The 18,945-nt window shown below is 37.6% G+C and overlaps 1 protein-coding gene across 2 annotated transcripts in view; it reads right to left on the minus strand.

Annotated features, from left to right (window-relative positions):
- Window positions 1–18,945, minus strand: part of LOC100231534 (macrophage mannose receptor 1) — a 34,001-nt gene that overhangs the window by 13,010 nt on the left and 2,046 nt on the right. Inside the window, exons 3-19 of one of the 2 annotated variants that reach the window (XM_030264593.4) lie at window positions 18,063–18,224; window positions 17,039–17,152; window positions 15,794–15,940; window positions 14,453–14,635; window positions 13,439–13,593; window positions 12,130–12,243; window positions 11,130–11,245; window positions 10,082–10,230; window positions 9,009–9,205; window positions 7,537–7,664; window positions 6,165–6,252; window positions 5,508–5,652; window positions 3,195–3,230; window positions 2,933–3,096; window positions 2,345–2,412; window positions 1,458–1,558; window positions 1,001–1,140 (exon numbers count right to left, since the gene is read on the minus strand). In XM_030264593.4, the coding sequence (XP_030120453.4) occupies window positions 1,001–1,140; window positions 1,458–1,558; window positions 2,345–2,412; window positions 2,933–3,096; window positions 3,195–3,230; window positions 5,508–5,652; window positions 6,165–6,252; window positions 7,537–7,664; window positions 9,009–9,205; window positions 10,082–10,230; window positions 11,130–11,245; window positions 12,130–12,243; window positions 13,439–13,593; window positions 14,453–14,635; window positions 15,794–15,940; window positions 17,039–17,152; window positions 18,063–18,224 (2,207 nt within the window). Of the gene's footprint in view, window positions 1–1,000; window positions 1,141–1,457; window positions 1,559–2,344; window positions 2,413–2,932; window positions 3,097–3,194; window positions 3,231–5,507; window positions 5,653–6,160; window positions 6,253–7,536; window positions 7,665–9,008; window positions 9,206–10,081; window positions 10,231–11,129; window positions 11,246–12,129; window positions 12,244–13,438; window positions 13,594–14,452; window positions 14,636–15,793; window positions 15,941–17,038; window positions 17,153–18,062; window positions 18,225–18,945 lie in introns of both variants that reach the window. The other variant, XM_072925469.1, reaches the window with a different exon arrangement.

Raw genomic sequence — 18,945 nt, forward strand, 5'->3', positions numbered from 1 at the left:
GGGGGATCTGCTGGAACACAAATCCTGTCAGCCAGCAAGGAGACCCAGCCAATCCCTGTGATATGTACAGAGCACTTACAATCATGTGGGATCACTGCTGGGAAAGAGCAGAAAACCACCAAAAGCTTTTGAGGAATTAAATTACTGAAAAGTAGAATTTTTGAGGGACTGGAACTATTTCCTGACTGTGAACCTAATTTGGAGCAGGTAATAATTTCTCAGGTCAATTTTTTTTCAATTTTATACCATAGATGGAGTGCTAAAACCTCAGCCCATGTGAGAACTCCCACAAGTGGAACAGTGTCAGGAAGAAGTGCCCTTCTGAATGGGTGTTTTCCCTGCATACCAGTGTAAAACATTTTTTTTGTATCTTCTGAGGGACAGAAGATATGGCTCCTCCCTCTCTGAATGCATAAAAACATTTCCTATTGATTGCGTTGTGGAATTGATTTTTGGTTTTTCTCTGTTGTTTGTTTTTTGGGTTTTTTTTAAAGTTCATATGTCCAGGTTTTTTTGCTTAACTTAGCAGAAAGCAATGCTTGATATTGTCAAATATTTGATTTGACATTTATTGCTGTTTGTGTTACTCAGCTTAAGATGAGTTGCTGTGATGGCCAATTACTTATGAAAAGTGTGACCTTTCAATTTTTCATCTTTGTTACTCAGAAAAACAGTGTTACATTTACAGATAAGGATAATGGATCAGGATTTTCATGCAGTATGTCTAAAATAAGCAGAAGTATTGAGAAACTAGAAAAGTAGCTATGGCTAAAGGCACACAGACATTTACAAAAATTATAATTTCAAACATTCAAATAACCTGTTTTTTTATATTTAGTTACAAATTTTCCAACCTGAAGATGCGCTGCACTGCTAATTAGTATACTTCTTAGTAAGTTGGTGTTTAAAGAGAGAGAATTTCTTTAATGTGATAAAAGGGATATTTGCTTTCTTCACCTAGAGCAAATCTCCTAAATATGGCTGGGATTTATTGCTGTACCTTATTGTTGAACAAAAGCCAAGTTTCAGGACATCCTCCCAGAGGTGGAAGCACAGTAGGAGCAAATCCTGAGTAAGTTGAATTGTGCCTTTCACAGATAAAGGCGTTTTTCACAGCACAGTTTATGTCTTTCCATAAACCTGTAAAGAAATGGAATACAGATAATAGTTCAGAGATTACAGAATACAGAAAAAACTCCTGTACAACCACTACAGCAGCCAGGCTCAGATGGCATTCATAAAGCACAAATGAAACACATTTACCCCAATACACTCCTTCTTCCTCTGCAATGTTTCTTTTCTAAGTGTGGACAGTTTTTAATGAGTGTGTTACGAAAAGATGTCAGTATTGTTGAACTACCCCTCTGTAGGGTAGCCCCAAATTTAAGTATGTACCAAATATTTTGGATTTTGATGCTAAATTTTACCCGAATATTTCTTGTTGCTATTTTACTCACCAAATTCTTCTGACATTATCACACAGTTTTCATCATTATTTGCAAAATTGGGTTCATTTGGAGCCCAGGCAACATAGTTCACTGGGCTGTCATCCAGCCATCTGGAAGAAACAAGGGGACAGTTGCTGCCAGCAGCGTTCTCAGCAGGCATTACTCACAAGGCTTTTGGGCAGGGGGCTAAACAAGGTATCAGCAGTGACCAGAGGGCAAAAGCTCTACATATCCTGGAGAGGACATAGCTACAGCACTACTGCTGCTTCTCCTCTGCTTAGTACTACCACATTCAAGGCATGGATGGACATCCTTCACATCCCAGAAAGGTGTACTCCAGAAAGGCTTCTACAAATGGATTGTTAAAACAGGTTTCCTGCCAGAAATTTCAGAAAGATGTTGGGGTAGATGCTGCTTATGCTTCTAGCTTGAAGCTCATATAACTTGAACCACTTGGAATTAATTTTATTTAACCCTTACATATATATTTTATCAAAACTTCCCAGGCTTTCTCTGTAGTCATTGGAGATCTAGTCAGGGTCAATCTCATCCTTAGCAGATGAGGGATCAAGAGCAGATCAGGTAAATAACATCTTGAAATTACCTGTTTCTCCTCACTACTTATGCAGGGTTGCAGTTCTCACAGTGTAAGGCATTAACTGAGCTGCATCTTAGCCATGAATTTTTGTTGTGTTTGCTCTCCCAAATTTGGAAGGAAAATGCATTTCTCTGCTTAAATATAGAAGAATGTAGTACTTTGCGTCTGAGACATTTCCTGAAAACTATCCAGAAGTCAGTTGTACATTTTTTAACTTGTAAGATGAAAACACAAAGAAATGCTCTCTGAGATGAAATTACCATCATTTGTTGTCCATTACCAGTTTTTCTTTACTCACCTGAATCTCTGATCAAAGCTGACAACTAAGCCGATGAAATATGATTTTCCTCTGTGTTTTGTGTAAATCTAAAATAGAAGTAATGAATTGTTAAGCACTAATTTGCTTTTCAATGTCAAGCAAAAATCTGAAAGCCAATTAATCATGCCTGTGATTTATTTTTCCTTTTATTTTTTTTAATTTGGGCCTCACAGAAGAATATAGTTGGTTCAGACTCAGGCTTCAGGCAGGCAAGAGAGATATGTGGAACATCCTGGAGTGAGGAATCCACTGGACAGAAAAGCAATTATCAGCAACTAACTGCGCTGAACACTACATTTATTAGAAAAGCTAAGCAACCTGGGCCTGAACTATCCTTTGCTGCACCTTTAATATTTGCATGCCTCTTTACTATTTTTATTTTCCTCTATCTATTAAAAACAATAGTAATTTTACAGGTCCTGAACAAATCTATTGGTTTATAAATAAGTAATGTAGGACAATAGCTCAGGATTCCAGCCTTACTAAATATTTAGTATGTTCCCTGTATTTTATCACCTGCTGTGCTTCAAAATTCAACTATATATAATTAATAGGCTTTCTGCTTACATATTGCCACAGAAATCGTCTTTTGCTTTCTTTCTCAATGACAACAAGATCAGCAAAATTCTTCTGACAAATCCTCCGAGCTTCTTCCATATGGACATGTTCTTTGCTGAAATAGTACTGCTTATTTTCATATATAATCCATCCATCTTTCGTGAGCTGATAGTCTGAAAGATAAAGAATCATATATAATGTTTTCCTTTCTGGTCTGTACAAAGTCTGAAAACTATGCCGTAATCTTTGTGAAAGAGGAAAAAGAACCTACCAAGTTTGTAGTTTGCTTCAGGCTTTATCAATGTACCTGAAAGAAAAAAGATTTTCATAAGCAATATCCCAAATTAAAAAAAAAAAAAAAAATCAGAGAGATCTAATTTAAGTAGTTTCGCATACTTTGAAAATAGAGGGGAAAAAAACCAAACCCACCAAACTATGAATCAGATTTTGCATTTTCAAGAATTTAGAGCACATTCTGCCATATTAAAATAAGTGTATAATTTAGAAACATTTAGCTAGTGAAAAATATGTACTTTATAGTAATGTATATCCAAAAACACTGTATCAAAAAATCCATGTTTCATAGTAAATTTGTGGTAGATTAAACAAAAATTACTTTGAAAATTTGTTTTAACATTTTCACTTGATACTCTATGATTAATTTTTTTTTTTTTTGTATTCTTGGGACTAGAGCCAAACAACATAATCCAATATAGTAAATTCTAAAGCTTATCTAGATGGTACTAGACTATCCACAAGTACTGAAAATGTAATGCTTCCAGTGTGTCAATGTATTCTTCCTTTCCTGATGACTTGGCTTTTACTAGGACATTCTGTTTTTAAGAGTCCTGGAGAGCCAATGGATATCAAACCCAAGTTTCTGATTACAGGCTGAACCAGGAGGAAGCAAATTAGTTGTATTCACAAAGCCAGCTATAGCCTCTCAAATGAAGCTCTGCTTTCATATGAATGCCTGTTATTTTCTACCTCTGGACTATTAATTCTCACATTTCTACTGTGGTTTGATGGACAGAAACACAGTATTATAGAAGTGTCAGAAATATTCTGATGAGAAATAAACAACAACAAGAAAAAAGAAAAATCGGGTAAAATTATTTTGGGATCATTTAAGCATTTTTTCTGAAGTATTTAGTGAACAATAGAACTAAAATTATTTCAATGTCTTCATTATTAATTTATATGGTTTTGGTTATTTTAATTTATTGTTTAATCCTCAAATAACTGTAACATGCATTGTTTTCAGAAAGCTGGAATATCTTTTGTAAATTGATGTCTTAAGTGCATGTGAGGGAATTCACATGTGAGCATGTCTTCTGTCATGTTGATCATCACATGATCCAGATTCAAAATTACAAAATTAATTTCTAGATTTTTTTCCCTGCTTTTGAAAGGTCATCTAGGATCAAGATAAACTGATCAGAGTCTTTGTGTCATGGTTTCTGAGCTCCTTCTGAGTAATCTCACCAAGAGCAGAGAGGCGCATCCACACAAAGCAGCGTGCTCAGTGTGCCAGAAAGGGCTGCACAGGATGTGCTGCTTTGAGCTGGTAGGCAGAAATTAAGGCTTGGATGTTGCATTTGTGTGACTAATTTACCAAAAGGGAACAGTGATTCTTCCTTTTTGGTTAAGCAATTTTTCAATGTTACCATGGTGCCTTATTCACCCTTCAGGGGTTTTGTTGGCAGAGTCATCAAATATTAGATACACTCAGTGTTTTTATGTAACTGCTTATCCCTTCCCCTTCCCATTGTGCCTCCTAGTAGTTCCCTGCGTGCATCCAACTTTCTTTTCATTTCAAGAAGGTTTTAGAAGTCTCCTTCTCCATGGAGATGCATACAAATACTCAGTTTACCACCAGGAAGCAGGGATGTAGAAGGAGGACTGAGTAAGAAAAACAAGTTCTTTCATTGTCAGCTGTCACTTGATCTCTTCAGCCCACACAGACCCCATTTCCATTTCCTGCTGAGAGGCACCCCAACATCTGTCAGGTCCATTTTGTGAGCCTGGCACCAGGTGGGAGAGTTTTGGCACTGGGGCCCTGCTTTCCAGGCAAAGCTGGTAGATGCAGGAGTCCATCAAGGTTACACCAGCCTCCACTTTAGATCAGATTGCATTTTCAGAGTTGCTGGTTCCTATAGCAACTGATCCCTCTCTTGGTTCCCATTAATTGTTTCACAGTGGGGAGCAAGCTTTCTTCACTTTTGTAAAAAGAACTCTAGCGTCCTGCATCTACAGATATCCTGGGTAAGCCTGAAGCAGATAGAAATAGAGGGACTAGATAAAAGGAGAGGGGATAAGTACCTTTGCTTCACAAATTTATTCAACCCGTGCCAGAAAGAGATAAAACTAGAGATAAAGTAATAGGGATATTCTAACTTCCTGCACCCAAGAACAAGAGAAATATTTCAATTCATTCTACCTGCTTTATGTGTTGCCTTCACTGCAACTGGTTTTAAAACGAACAATTCCCAGTGTCTTTCTTCCTTTCAATTTGTTTAGATCCATAAAATCTGCTTTTTAAGCTTGGGTTTATTGCTCCAATTAAATGGGGAAGTAATAATACCTTTTTTTGTTTCACAAATCCAATTAAGTAAATGTTCACAGCGCAAGTCGTTCCAGCGCATTTGGGGTGATCCATTAAACATAACACAATGTTCAAGTTCTTCATAGTTGTTGGGTTCATTTTCCTCCCAGTTCTCATAAACTACCTGTGTTGGAAATACATATAAATTACTGTGTAATTTGAGCTGAATAGAAGTAATTGAGATTGCCATCATGACACAATTTCAGTATCTCATTATCTCAAGTACCTTTTTTATGGGATCAGTGGGAGTTCAAACAGACCTGAGAGGGTTGTGAAGGTCATGTTGGTCAGGTTACTTTCCCCACCACTCCCTGAAGAAGGTATAGAGACTACATGGTATAGAAAACCATGTGCTTGATAAAAGAAAAACTGATGGGCAGAAGGAGTCACATTTATCTTCTTTTGTGAAAGTTGGCAACTGGACTTCCCTGTACTGCCGTACAGCAGTGCCCGTTTTGGGAGGCTGGGAAGGTCTCAGGGCACAGACTGTCCAGGTGGAATATAACATGGTACCAGGGATGAAACGCAGGCAATGCTGTGTTAAGACAGTGCACTGCATCTATTCATTATATATTCTAAAGTATATATTTTCTAAAAGACAGAAAGTCAATTAATATCCAGCAAATAAATACTCACAGGGGAGCCATCAATCCAGGCAAATCCTTCATCAGGATTTAAGAGAAACAAACCAATCCAGAAAGTCTGAGTGTTCAGCCCTTTGTCCCTAAAATAATTCATACAATATAGATATAAAGGCATTGAAAGAGAAGCCGGGATATAAATCCTGAAAAGCACAGAAATATCCTGCTTTCTGTCACACCTGAACTGGGAGCTGTGGCCCAAAGCCAAGCTCACTCCCTGCACTCTGTCAGGGAGGTGATAGTGCTCTGTGACGATCATATTTAAAGATTCCTCATATTTTAAAAAAAGTTAAAGTGATGTGGCCCAGAACCAGTTCAGGTTCCCATCCCTGTGTATATAGCACAGATCTTGCTTGTAGTGTGAGTTCAAAGACAGAGGCTTTAGCAAAAGTAAAGCATAAATAAATGTTCATTTAATTAATAAAAATAGTGAGAATTGATTTTCAACAGTTTTCATTTGCTTCTTAGCACTTCCTAAGTAATTTAGTTAATATTTCATGCTATTTATCTTGTTGTGCCTATGAACCAAATAAAATTATTATTTCTGTCACTGCATAATACAAAAATTTCCTTCCACAAATATTTTATACTCTAAAGAAAAGAGGCTTAACAGACAAATAAAACCACATTCAAGTGACCACAGTACTGAAAAATATTTAAATTTAAGAAGGGTAAGATCACAAAAACTTCTCAATAGCAAAGTTTTAAATCTGTTTCAGAAAGTAAACCTCAATTTTCCACTGTGTGAAACATTTTTGGTTAAAAAGCTGTATATTATGTGTCATTGACATGTCTTGACATTATGGAATACAATCAGAATATTGGTCTAATTTGAGGTGAAAATAATGTCACAGTTTATTTATCATGAGCAAGACATAGCATCTACAATGCTACCAAAGGTCAATTAAAATTAATTACTCTTTGATTTCAGGATTCTTCAGTTTATAGTCAGAAAAATTTCACATTAAGTCCTTGAATTTTGGTTTATATTGCACAGTAACTCAAGGGATTTTTTGAATGGGTTGATTAAAGAAGAATTGCAGTTACAAAATGCCAGTTAGAGCTGAATTATTTTATTTTCTCCCTTTAGGGAGAGGGATTAACATGTAAGAAATTTATAAGATATGGAAAATGGCCTTGCTATAACCTGTGATGAAAATAACAAAAATATTAAGCCTCTTTGAAATATTCAAGATTATTTTTTAATGCAATGTAACAGGATGATATTTCCAGAAGAAAATCTTGTATCAATGTAATTTAAATTTGGTTGTTTTTATTCACTCACTTGTTCAGCTCCAGATATGTTTTAAGTAATTTTTATTTAGCATAGCAGGAACATGAAAAAGAATCCTTATGCGAGTACTCACGAAGCTAATTGCCATAATAAAATTTGATCTTCTCTTGTATTGATTGTGACCAGGTTTCCACCTATTTCTCTACAGAATTCTTCAGCTTCAAACCAAGACTTCTTTTGGTTTCCCTCTCTCACAAAAAACTATTGAGAACAAAAAGTAAAAATAAATTAGTACATTTTTGAAGCTTATAAAATATGTGTAATTAAAATCAGCATCATTTTAGCATGCCTTTATCCTTGAGTGAGACTACATGACACCTGTCCAAGCCTCCAATATGAAACATTAAAATGTGAAGTGTAAACATTTTTTTCTTAGCATCATCTATTTTAAAATAAGGCAAAATTAGTATAGGTATTTGAGGAGAACAAAAGGTATCAGAATGTAATGAGGAGGGGAAAAAACTAATCTGTAACTTAATTGGAACTTTGTCCACTGAAATGTTCAAAAAACATGGAAAAACTCAACCATGGCATTTTGCAGAAGAAAGCAGAATAGTTTTGAGAAAAGAAAGGGGAAGAGTAAGTCAGTGAGTTGGACTGGAAAAGATAAAATGGATACAGAATGTTGTTTGGCCAAGTGTGGACACCAGCTGAGGAAGAGCTTTTTGTATTGAGGTGCAAGTATACAGATACAAAATACACTTTCTGCCATGAGGAACATACATTCTTGGACTAAGGCTATGTTTAACAGGACTGAGTGCTTGACATTTTATAAAAATGATGATTAACAATTTGGTAAATGGCAGGACCAATTTAATCATAATTACATGTGACATAGAAGCTCAGTCCCTTGTAAATACAGTAATAAAATCAGCTCTGGTCTCCCAACAGGCAGAGAGTCTCAGGAATAGTGAGAGCAGACTTACATAAAGACATGGAAGAACAATACTGCATATTTATTTACTTGATCAATATTTTCTTTTATTTCCTCTTTTCCTTTGCAAAAAGGAGATATTATTAAGGCACTTTTAACTAAATCAAGAGAAGGATCAAAAGTTTTACTTGCTATAAAATGTCACCAACTAAATCCAGATCCAAAAGTATTGCTATGAGTATCACATGCTGTGTTAGAAAAGGTTGTAAGAGGGGCACATTTTCACTCAGAAACATTGACTTCTGTTAAGGATACTGCCAGCCCTTGAGATGTAATACTATGTTTTTTATGAAGTTCTAAACTCCTGGAAGCAAATAAATTAGGTGAGGTTCTCACCTGGCATATAGATAAAAGAAAGCGTATTTCTAGCACTCTGTGTTTATTATTTTCTGTTGCTGACTTTCGTTACATTTGACAGATTATTTCCCCCGTGTTTTCTTGCCGTGAATACCAAAGAGAAGATCATTCCCAAATAATGCCCCAGCATCTTGGTACCAGGGCACTGTGCCGGGTCTGCCCCTGCTGAGGCTCCCGGGGCAGGTGGGCTCACGGTGGGCACACAGTGGGCACACGGTGGGCACACGGTGGGCACACGGTGGGCACGCACTTACTTTGAGGCACGAGTCTGCCCGGGAGGCTCTGTCCCAGCCTTCGGCACACGCGGCCACAGGGACCTGTTCTGGAGCAGGAGGGGGCACTCCTGCTGCCCGCCGTTTGCAAAGATAATTCCATGTCTTCTCACAGCTCACAACATCCCATAATCCAGCTGCAATTCCTGTTCCCATGGCAACGCAGCCTTGCTCTTTCCCTTTGTGATGTGGAAAAGAAATGAGTGAAACCAAAGGCTTAATTGCTGTCTAAGGAATGAGACCTTTGTTTTTATTAATTGAAAATTATGAAAATAAAGATGAATATTATGAATATTAAAAATATCCTGGATATGAAACTATTTTTAATGTCGACTGCCAGAGGCCAGATATGGGCCGATGAGTCCCACAGACACAGCTTTACCAAAGCCAGAGATTTGCAGCTTCAGAAAACAAATCTTCCTTATCTTGCCACCCCAGGGAAATCAGGGAGAAATGGCCCTTGATTAAATTTACGTATGTAATAGATGACCTGACAAGTACTTTGGAGTTCTCAATATCCTGATAACTCAATTTCAAGAAGGGTGATGTCAAGTACAGCAGGTTTCTCTTAAGGCATAACTAGCTGTGTGAAGGCAAGAGCTCACAGGTAGCTGCTAAGCTGTATTGCTGAAATGCCAAACAGCTGCATGTTCATTGCTCACTTCTCACCTGTGCACATTGTGGGTCAAAAAACCATCCAGAATAATTTTTATAAAGCTGATGAGTTGTTAACTGGTCTGGTATTAAAAATGGCAATAATTATACCATGGATCTTGTTAACTCCTACACAGTACTGCCTTCAGTCTAACCCGTCAAAATCTGTCTCTGCGCACCTTGGCAGGAGGTTGGCTCACACCAACACCTGCAGCTCAGCTGTGCCAGTGCTGGTGGCACTGGTGTCAGACACAGTGACACATTGGTGGTGTTAGCCACCCACAGCTACAAGCACAAAACATAGTGCCCACTCTAATTTCTAACCAGGGGAATGAAAGCACAAACCTGTGAGAGCTGCAACTGCACTCCTGCTGCAGGGGTTGAGCCCATGCAGAGCTTACCTGGCATGGCTGTGTTCCAGTGTGTGAAATGAGCAGTTTCTCCATTGGTCCACCTGAAACTCCCTTTTTCTTCTGTGTCAGAGAGACCAATCCAGAAATATTTTTCAGACCTCAGCCCCGTCAGACTAATCAGAAAGATTTGCTCATGTCTGCAGGGGGAAACAGTGTTCATTCACAGCCTGTTATTGTGCAATATTAATCTAAGTGATAAAAACAGAGGAGTTTTAACGTGACTAAAACAGCAGCTCCTCAGTGAAGTCCAGGCAAAACCCTGTTAGTCTTTAAACAGCAGTCAAAAGAATTTCATGAAGGACAACTTTCTCTGAACTTTTTCTGAAGGCACCTTAAACATCACAAATTGCTGCTCCCATGGGCTTCTAGTTGTATTCTACTCTTTTCACTGTCTTTCCAAATGTTTGAGGTGCCTCAAACAGACCATCAAGACAGGAGGAAGCTGTCAGCTTTGCTGCCCGTCTGAAGGCAGTCAAGTTCCTCAGGGGCCATGAAGCCTCTGAAGCCTGACAGGGTTGTAGGTATATTAGAGATGATACATTCTGGCTGTGGGAGAGGGCAGGTTCTGGGGAACATTTCCTACATTTGTTCAGAATTTGACTTAGTAGTTTAAGAAAATATTTTTATTAAATCTTTCCTATCATGAGAGACTATGAGAGCAAGTAGATGAAAATTGTAAAACCTTCTTTCCAAAATCCCAGCAAATCAAAAAACCCAACCAAAAAACAAAGAAGAAAACCAAAAACCCCACCAAAGCCAAAAGTTGCTTTAATTATGAATTGAAAAATAAAAAGAAACTGTTTAGTTCAAGAAGCCCCCAAATTTAAAAGTTGCTGTAATGGATTAAGTAGATAGCCCTACAACATTGAGGTGTTTGCTTTGGGTTTATTTTTCCTGCATGGATTATCTTTGCATGTGTTGCTAAAATAATATTTTTTGAAATGCTGATAAAATACTTTGATGAATTGAAAAGCTGGAAAATTCTTGCAAGTTTCTCCATTAAAAGCATAGATTTTTAAAGAAGTTATTTTCCCACCTGCTTTCCACCGTAGCTAGATAAGCTTTGCTCTGTTCACATGTCTTATTTGCTTCTGAGAATGTCAAAAGCGCTGAACCCACCAAGTAACAGTGAAAACCATATCTTTTCCAACCCTGTGACAAACATAAGATTTTTAATGTGCAATGGAAAGATACTTCAATGTAAGAATTTCTCTGCTCTTGTGTGTATAAATATTATATGCTCAATTTGTTGCAGTTGAGTTTAAAACTAAGATGAGACTGAGCTGATCTGTTAGTAAATAGAAGAACTTTTTTAATGTTGTTCACTCCTACAGGAGGTTTTTTGTTTAAGGGATGACATTAAGATCTTGGTTTTCGTCTCTTTTTTGCTTACATGACTTTGCAAAGAAAATTGTGACTGCTGTTTGCTGTGGTTTTCCAGTGCTCTGTAAGGTTGAGATTATGCAAACTGAGTCTATAAGGAGCCTGTGATTTATTCAGGGGGACCTGCAGCTCCAGCTTTCCAAAACTGCTCAATCAGACATAATGAAATACCAAAATATTGCAATACAGAAATGACTTCACATACAAGCACAGTCCCCAAAGCTGTCCCTGTCACTCCCAAGTACAAGGAGTTAAGAGATTTTCTGAGCCAAGAGGAATCCAGAAGTTCATGTTTTCAGGGAGAGCAGAAAGGAGGAATATCAGTAAAACAACTTCACTTCTTTTTGCTCTTGCAGAGATCTCTGCTGACCAATACAGACACAATGCTTTTCTGAATCACAGGGCGGCCCATCTGGGAATGGAGGGCAAGGCATTATTCACTTACACGTACATGAATCTCAACTTTCTTGAAAATTTTCAGAACAGAAATGGAAAATGCTCATCGATTAGTAAACTGATAGCAGGAAAAGACCAGATTACCTCAACAGAAGATTTTCTATAAGATACAAAGACAATATCCAAAAGAAGCAAGAACTAGTAAATTGATTCCTGTACACTTTTTCAAAGATTATTATTTATGAGAGAGCATTTACTTTTTGGCAGCCTGGGTCCTCAATTGTCTCTTTTTCAGAGGATTGCGATGAAGGCTTCTTCTTACAGATGTAACCAAGCTGCTTATTACAAATGTCAGTTGCCCAGTATCCATCCTAGAATAGCAGGGAGAAGGAGTAAATGTCAAGGAAAGGCACTCATAAGCAAACTAGTGATTTTTCCCTTTCTTCACAAGGCAAGCTGAAGATTTATTAAGACAAATAGACACAACTTTAAGCATACTAGTTTAAGATTAATTTAATGCTGTTTTGAGATGAAAGAAGGAAATTAACATTTTGAAGTTTCAACATTACTTTTTATCACAACTTTTAAATGAAAGGGTTTGTAAAGATCCATCTCATCTGCAGCTGATAGGATCTGCTCTTGGAGCAGGATTATTTCACTACACTGCTGGAAAAAAAAGATTAATTAAACCGAAATAATGCACATCTGCTAGGGTTTCAGTGAATCTAATTATTTTATCCATCAAAGAATCTGAATGCGACTGACTGCTTTAAAAAAAATATAGCCTGTTTAAGAAGAACTTTTCCCTCATCCCCCCATAAAATCTGATTTAGGATCAATTCTTTTGGTCCCTAATACTGACAAATGTTAACATTATTCTATTACATAAAAGTTCTCTCAATAACAACATGCATTTCATAGTAGCATTTTAAATTTTTTTCTTTCCAAATTCATGACACTTTTTGTGTGTGCATACATGTGCATGCACGTGCACATGTAATGTATCAAACAATCAAAGGTAAATGTATCAAACAATCACATCTTGCAAGAAAATTAAGTTTGTGAGTCGAGCAGTCAGAAATACTATAGAATTTTACATTGGTTTTTTGGCAGGTAGATGACAGCTGAAGAAACATGTCCTAGTGCCAGGGCTCTGCCTAGATGCCATGTCCCGGTGATGTGACACTGAAGGACAAAATTGTCTGACTGGAACATGAGGTATGCAAAGAGCACCTATGGTATCCACATAAGCTATTAACTAGTTCATCCCTATTCCTCTCCCAGAGTTTAAACTTTTTCTTTGCTGAAACCAAGGGAAATAATTTAATGGAAAATTTCTGGATCAGAATTTTCACCAGACAAGGAATTTCAGAAGGGGGTACTAGGAAAACATTTCCTCTTCTTCTGATATCTCCTGACCTCTGAACTTGTCTTCTGGTTGATACCAAATTTTGGAGCAAAACTACTTCAAGATAATATAAGGAATACTACCTGAATAAGCACATAAGCGATTTTGGGTTGATGCAGCCAGCAGTTGCATTGCTGTAAGATGAGTGCATGCCATACCTGCCCCTTCACAGCCACGCAGTGCTCCAGGCTGTCGGTGTAGGCAGGATGCCGGCGCTGCCATTTGGTGAACGTCACAGGGCTCCCGTCACTCCACTCGAAGGAGAAGTGAGACCTCAGGGCGTTCAGACCCAGCCACAGCTCTTCTGTTGGCTCTGAGGCATGACAAGAAATAGGTTTGGTTACTCTCCACTGTGCAGTGAATGCTTCCACATGCAGAACAAGCAGGGAGTGATACATTTGGCATGTAGTACACAGGAGGTGGTATTTGTGCTTTTACAAAAATGCTGCTTCCTCTCAGATCTCTATAAGAAATGTGTTGTGGAAAATCCATCAGATTCTATTCAGAAATGCTGATTTTAATGAACATAAGGCTCTTTACAGCTGACAGAAGATATTTGCAAGCTTTCTGTGATTCAGAACAACAAAATGGTCCTGAGCATGAAGACATTGAATGGCTGTGGGTGTCCCACCTCGCAGGAGATCACACTGAGTCCAAGCCATGGAGACACCTGCCAGGACATGAGAGGACTTGTGTTCACCAAGGACAGCATCTGCAGTGTCAGGACTGGTTACTATAGATCCAAGGAATATCAGAAGTGAAAATATACTGGTTTTTTAGGGGGATATGTAGCAAGAGGTTAGCATCAGCCAGAAGTTTGAATCTCAGTAAGAAGCTTATCTTCTAGGTTTGTAGCTCAGTTCTAAAGCCTTGTACATAGAATTTAGGTGCCAAAAGTGCAATCATTAGAGATCTTTATGTGTCTCTGGAAAGAATACCTTTGTTTTTTATTTTCTTCTCCTCCTTTATAGTGTTTTACAGCGTGGATTATACCTTGATAAACATAGATGTAGTTCTGTATTTATGCAACAGCAGCAACATAAAAGAGCATGGTAAATCAGATTCAGTCTTTCAATTTTGGTATTTCAGAGAAAGCACTAAACCTTAATATGAAGTTCAGCTTTTATGTCACAGATGGAGCAAATACAATACAGGCCTACATATATACTCACTGTAACCAAGCTGTGACACTAGAAAGCTATTTTCAGCAATGTTGTGGATGCTTGCCAAATCTCCATCTTGCTTTTTACAAGAAGACAGAGCATCTTCCCATGTTTTGGGGTCCCGGTGAATGCTGTAGCAGTGACCTGCATACGGCCACCAGCCATCTGTGCACTGAACAGGCCTCAATTCCCCTAAAATCAGAACACAGTTTTTCAGAACAAGAGGAAAATAGAGGCCACTAGAATGAGGTTTCTTGAGTGCTCTTTAAAAAAATGGAAATATATGAATAAATATAAATCTGTAGCTGGCAACACAAAATACATTCAAATTAAAAGCAAATATCATTAAGGCACAGGATGCTAAATATGTAAATAGAATGAATTCTTCTTAAACAGAGAACCACTGAAAAATGCCCACATTACTTCAGAATTGCAATTTGAAATAATGATCTATGAGAAAACAAAGCAGACATCAGCCTCTCCTCTCTTTGTCCCCCAGAGTCACTCGATCTTGTGCTGACTGTGGTGACTCACATTGGCTCTGCCTGATGGTCTTTGGTTTCTCACAAACAAACATTTTTTTCAGGTATGTAAAAGCATGAAGCAGTTTTTTGACAATGGCAGGTCAGTAAACCTTGTAAATTAGTGGGGACTTTGCATATCCTCTCAGTGGCATTTTTATAACTTACATTTTTAAAAACGTAGCTTGGTGTTGCTTTAAAAATAGAATCCTGTGTTTCTTTTTAATGTTATTACTGGAGTAATGATTCTCTGAATTTATTTGTCTGCTTTCTGTAGTGTAACTCATTCCTTACAAGCAGATTGTACAGCATTCCCAGGTGACAGTCTCCAGTGGACCCCTCTCACACGGGGCATGTTCACAGCCGTGCTGGTGAGCTGGGGTGCCCCACAGATGCAACAAGGTCTGTGTCAGTGTTGTTGCTGCTCCTGCTCTGTTCATATGAAACCAAAGCACTGCAGTCATCAGACAGAGGAGGACTTTTTTCATGGATATACAAGTAATTGCAGGTATTTGCTCATATTCTCATTTGTTCATTTGGAGCAAATGAGAATAATATTTCTACCATATTTATGCAAATTTGCCTTTTTGCTCTGGCTACCATGATGGAGCATCTACAATCTGTCTTGCAAGAATGAATGATAGAGTGATGGAACAAAGTAATAATATTCTTCTATGAATGTTTAATACACAAAGGGAGAAAAAATCTATGTGTCATGTATAGCTGTGTTTTTTGAAGGTTTCTAATATCTTCATTGAAAAATAATGTTGCAAACAAGTTTCTCTTTCTAGAAATCAAGAAAACCTTTCTTTTTATTTGACTAACCTACCTTTGGGCATAATATCAGCTTTTGAACTGAAGGATCCTTTTTTACAAATGTAGCCTAGTCTCTGATTGCATGCTTGGTTTTCCCATTTAGCATTTTTTCTGGGATTCAACAGTCCACAAATTTTCCCAGGGAGAAGGGAAGGACTTCCTTTAAGTAAAAGAGAAAATAGAATCTCTCAGCAAGGAATTAATAAAAATATTAACAGAAACATCATATTACATAGTGGAAACATCTACTTTTTATGACTCCTTGAATCACTAATAAGAAGAAGCCCCTCACTACAGGATAACTGCCTTGAAGTTTATACGATGTTACATTTAGTCAATACTCTGAGAGAGAAATAATGACCCTTCACTGACTTTGTTCTCAGCATAGTACTGGGAAATGTCTAATTTTTGCCTGGCACTCTGGTTCTTCCAGGAAGAACCGCTGAATGTGGACATTTATCTTGTGTCTAAAACTTCCAAACTTTTGAATATTGAGTTTTGAGTTATATTATCCTCCCTATATTTCAAGAGTTTCACAGTTCTGCTTTCCTATGAAATAGCTTTTTTCTTTTCTTTTGCAGTGTGTACAAACCTCTGTAAGCAGCAAAGCAAATTTCCTGATAAAGCTCTTGAAAACTTAGAGGAGAGTTTAATTTTTCCTTTGACACCTTGAAACTTTTCCAAATCAGGATACAGTTTGGAATACTCATGGCATAAAGGAAACAGAGAACCAAAAAAACCCAAAAAGCAAAGAAAAGAACTTGCCCTGTATGACAAACACTACGAAGCGACTCCAATTCCCTTGTGGCCCAGTGCAATTTTGCATAAACTGTTGACGAATTATAAACTGGCTCCCTAAGCTTCTCAATAGTGTTTAGAAATTCTCCAAACAACACAGAGACATTATTTGCTAAATATTTTGCTACCTTTGGACTATTTGACTTATATTCACACTTGTGAACAATATGTTATGGAAAATTCTGATTTTTGATGTGTAGGGTTATGTATCACTCCAAATGACACTCTGCTTTCATAAACAAGCTCTCTGTTTAGATAAGAGAATAGAATAAAATGCTATAACTGATATCCACAATGAACTTTGTAATTTGAAAGTGTTAGTCTTAAAATAGGGGTCTAGATCTTGAGCTATTGTAAATCAGAATAGACTTTCCTGAAATAAAATTAGGTAGGACAGTTTTTATTAGTTGGTGTCTTATCAGAATTAATTCAAAGATTACAAAATAGATATATCTCTTACCTGGAGCCCAGTTTAAATATCTGAAAGGGCTGCCCCCAGCCCATTGCCATCCACTGTTGAAATCCAAAGCATTCAATCCAATCCAGAAGGCAAAACTAAATTCTTTTGTTAGCTCTAAATTAGAAAAGAAAAATCCCTCAGTTGTATCTCTCTATTCTTATTCATAGTAAGATCATCTAAAAGAAATTAAGTGTAAAGTAATAAATTCATATTTCTAATTTTAAACCAGTCCCAAACTGGTGCTTTCTGCATTACTGAGATGCACTGATTACAAAAAGTAAAATTTGTAAATGAATCTATATTGATTTACTACAGATCTTAGTAGGGCAAATCAACATATTATTTCACTATTTAAATACTACTTTATTTTTCTCACTTGCTTTTATTAGAACACAAACATGTAAAAAAGCCCTGATATTCATAAGGGAATTTTGCTAAAAGTCTTCTGTAACAGATTTCATGGAGTAAAAGAAAAAGTCAATAAGTTATTTTCCAATTTTTTCTCCTATGGGAATCCTTTCAAAGCTTACTTTACACTATTTATAATCAAACAGATGCCATGACACCTGTACCTGAAATCCACTGGAGTTATTTTGATTTTATGTATGCAAATGTACCCATACTAGGACAAATCTAACCATCATCATATGTTCTCCTGAAAATATTAATAATCCTTGAAAAACAGTGGGAAAAGGTAAATTAGAGGACCTGCCCATAGCCCTGGTCAGGTTTGAGTGCCCTTGCACAAAGGTGAGCAGAGGAAACCCTTCCCCTGGGGCCGACTGCAGGAGCTGCAGGAGCTCCCAAGGAGCACAACGCTGACATGGGGACACTTCAGTCCCAAAGAGGCTTGTGGCCAATGCTTCATAAAAACCCCGAGGCAGGGGAAGTGCAGCTCAGACCATCTCCCTTTGGTGGCTGCCCAGCCACCCCTGACACCCTGCCCTCTTTCTTGGCTGAGGCAGACAACAAGGCAGCCCGCTTCACCACAGCGTTTTTTAAAGTCTGTTCTCTATCCTTTTACCTCTTACATATGCTTGCTCCTGAGTCTCTGCAATGCTTAGTAGTTCTGCATTTTGCTGCTGACAGCTTTTCCTTGCTTGGTGCCATGTTAGAGCTGATTGTGAGTTTATCTGATAGTGAATGCCAGTTGAAGCATCTTCTGTCCAAAATCTTTCTGTGTCGTCTGGAAGAAGTGACATAGAGCACTGTTCTAGTGGATTCACATATACCAACTAAAAGAAAATAAAATGTATAATGCAAAATCTCTAAAGATGCATGCTAAGCATCAGGGAAAAAAATTAAATAATTCTAGGCATCAAATTAGAAAACTGCATATTTCTTTTAAATTAAAAATATTATTTAAAATTTCTATATTTTTAGAAAGGAGTGAATTTTTTCCCAATACTTGCTTTTGAATTTTCTCATACTGCAAATGAAATTCTAGGTAAACCAGACATATCTATTGATTGAAATAAAGAGATTCCAGGATAAAGTCAGAGGAGAAAAGCAAGTGTGTAGGTGAACTGTGAGCCTGGAGGCTCTTCATGCCTCCAGGGTAGGAATGGGTAGGAACTCCCTCTTAGCTCACCATCAAGAGAAGCAGTTTTTCCAGAAATGACAGAAGGTGGCCTTTGACAGCTTGAGAAACAACAGAGGAACTCTGTGTAACACCAATTTTCAGCTCAGCTGCTGTCTTTGCAGAGCAACTCACAAAACCTGGTGAAACTGCTGTGTTATTGGGATGGGCATTGGTGAGACCAATGTTTGTGTCCTCAGCTGGAAGGATCCAAACTTAAGTTCAGCGCAGAAGACAGAACAAAACAAAGGGAGAGGAAGATAATTCTCACAGCAGCATTTTTGTATGGGCTGGCAATAGGAAACTAGAACAAGATAGAAAATTAAAG

Source organism: Taeniopygia guttata, chromosome 2, assembly GCF_048771995.1.
Source record: "Taeniopygia guttata chromosome 2, bTaeGut7.mat, whole genome shotgun sequence".
NCBI lineage: Eukaryota > Metazoa > Chordata > Aves > Passeriformes > Estrildidae > Taeniopygia > Taeniopygia guttata.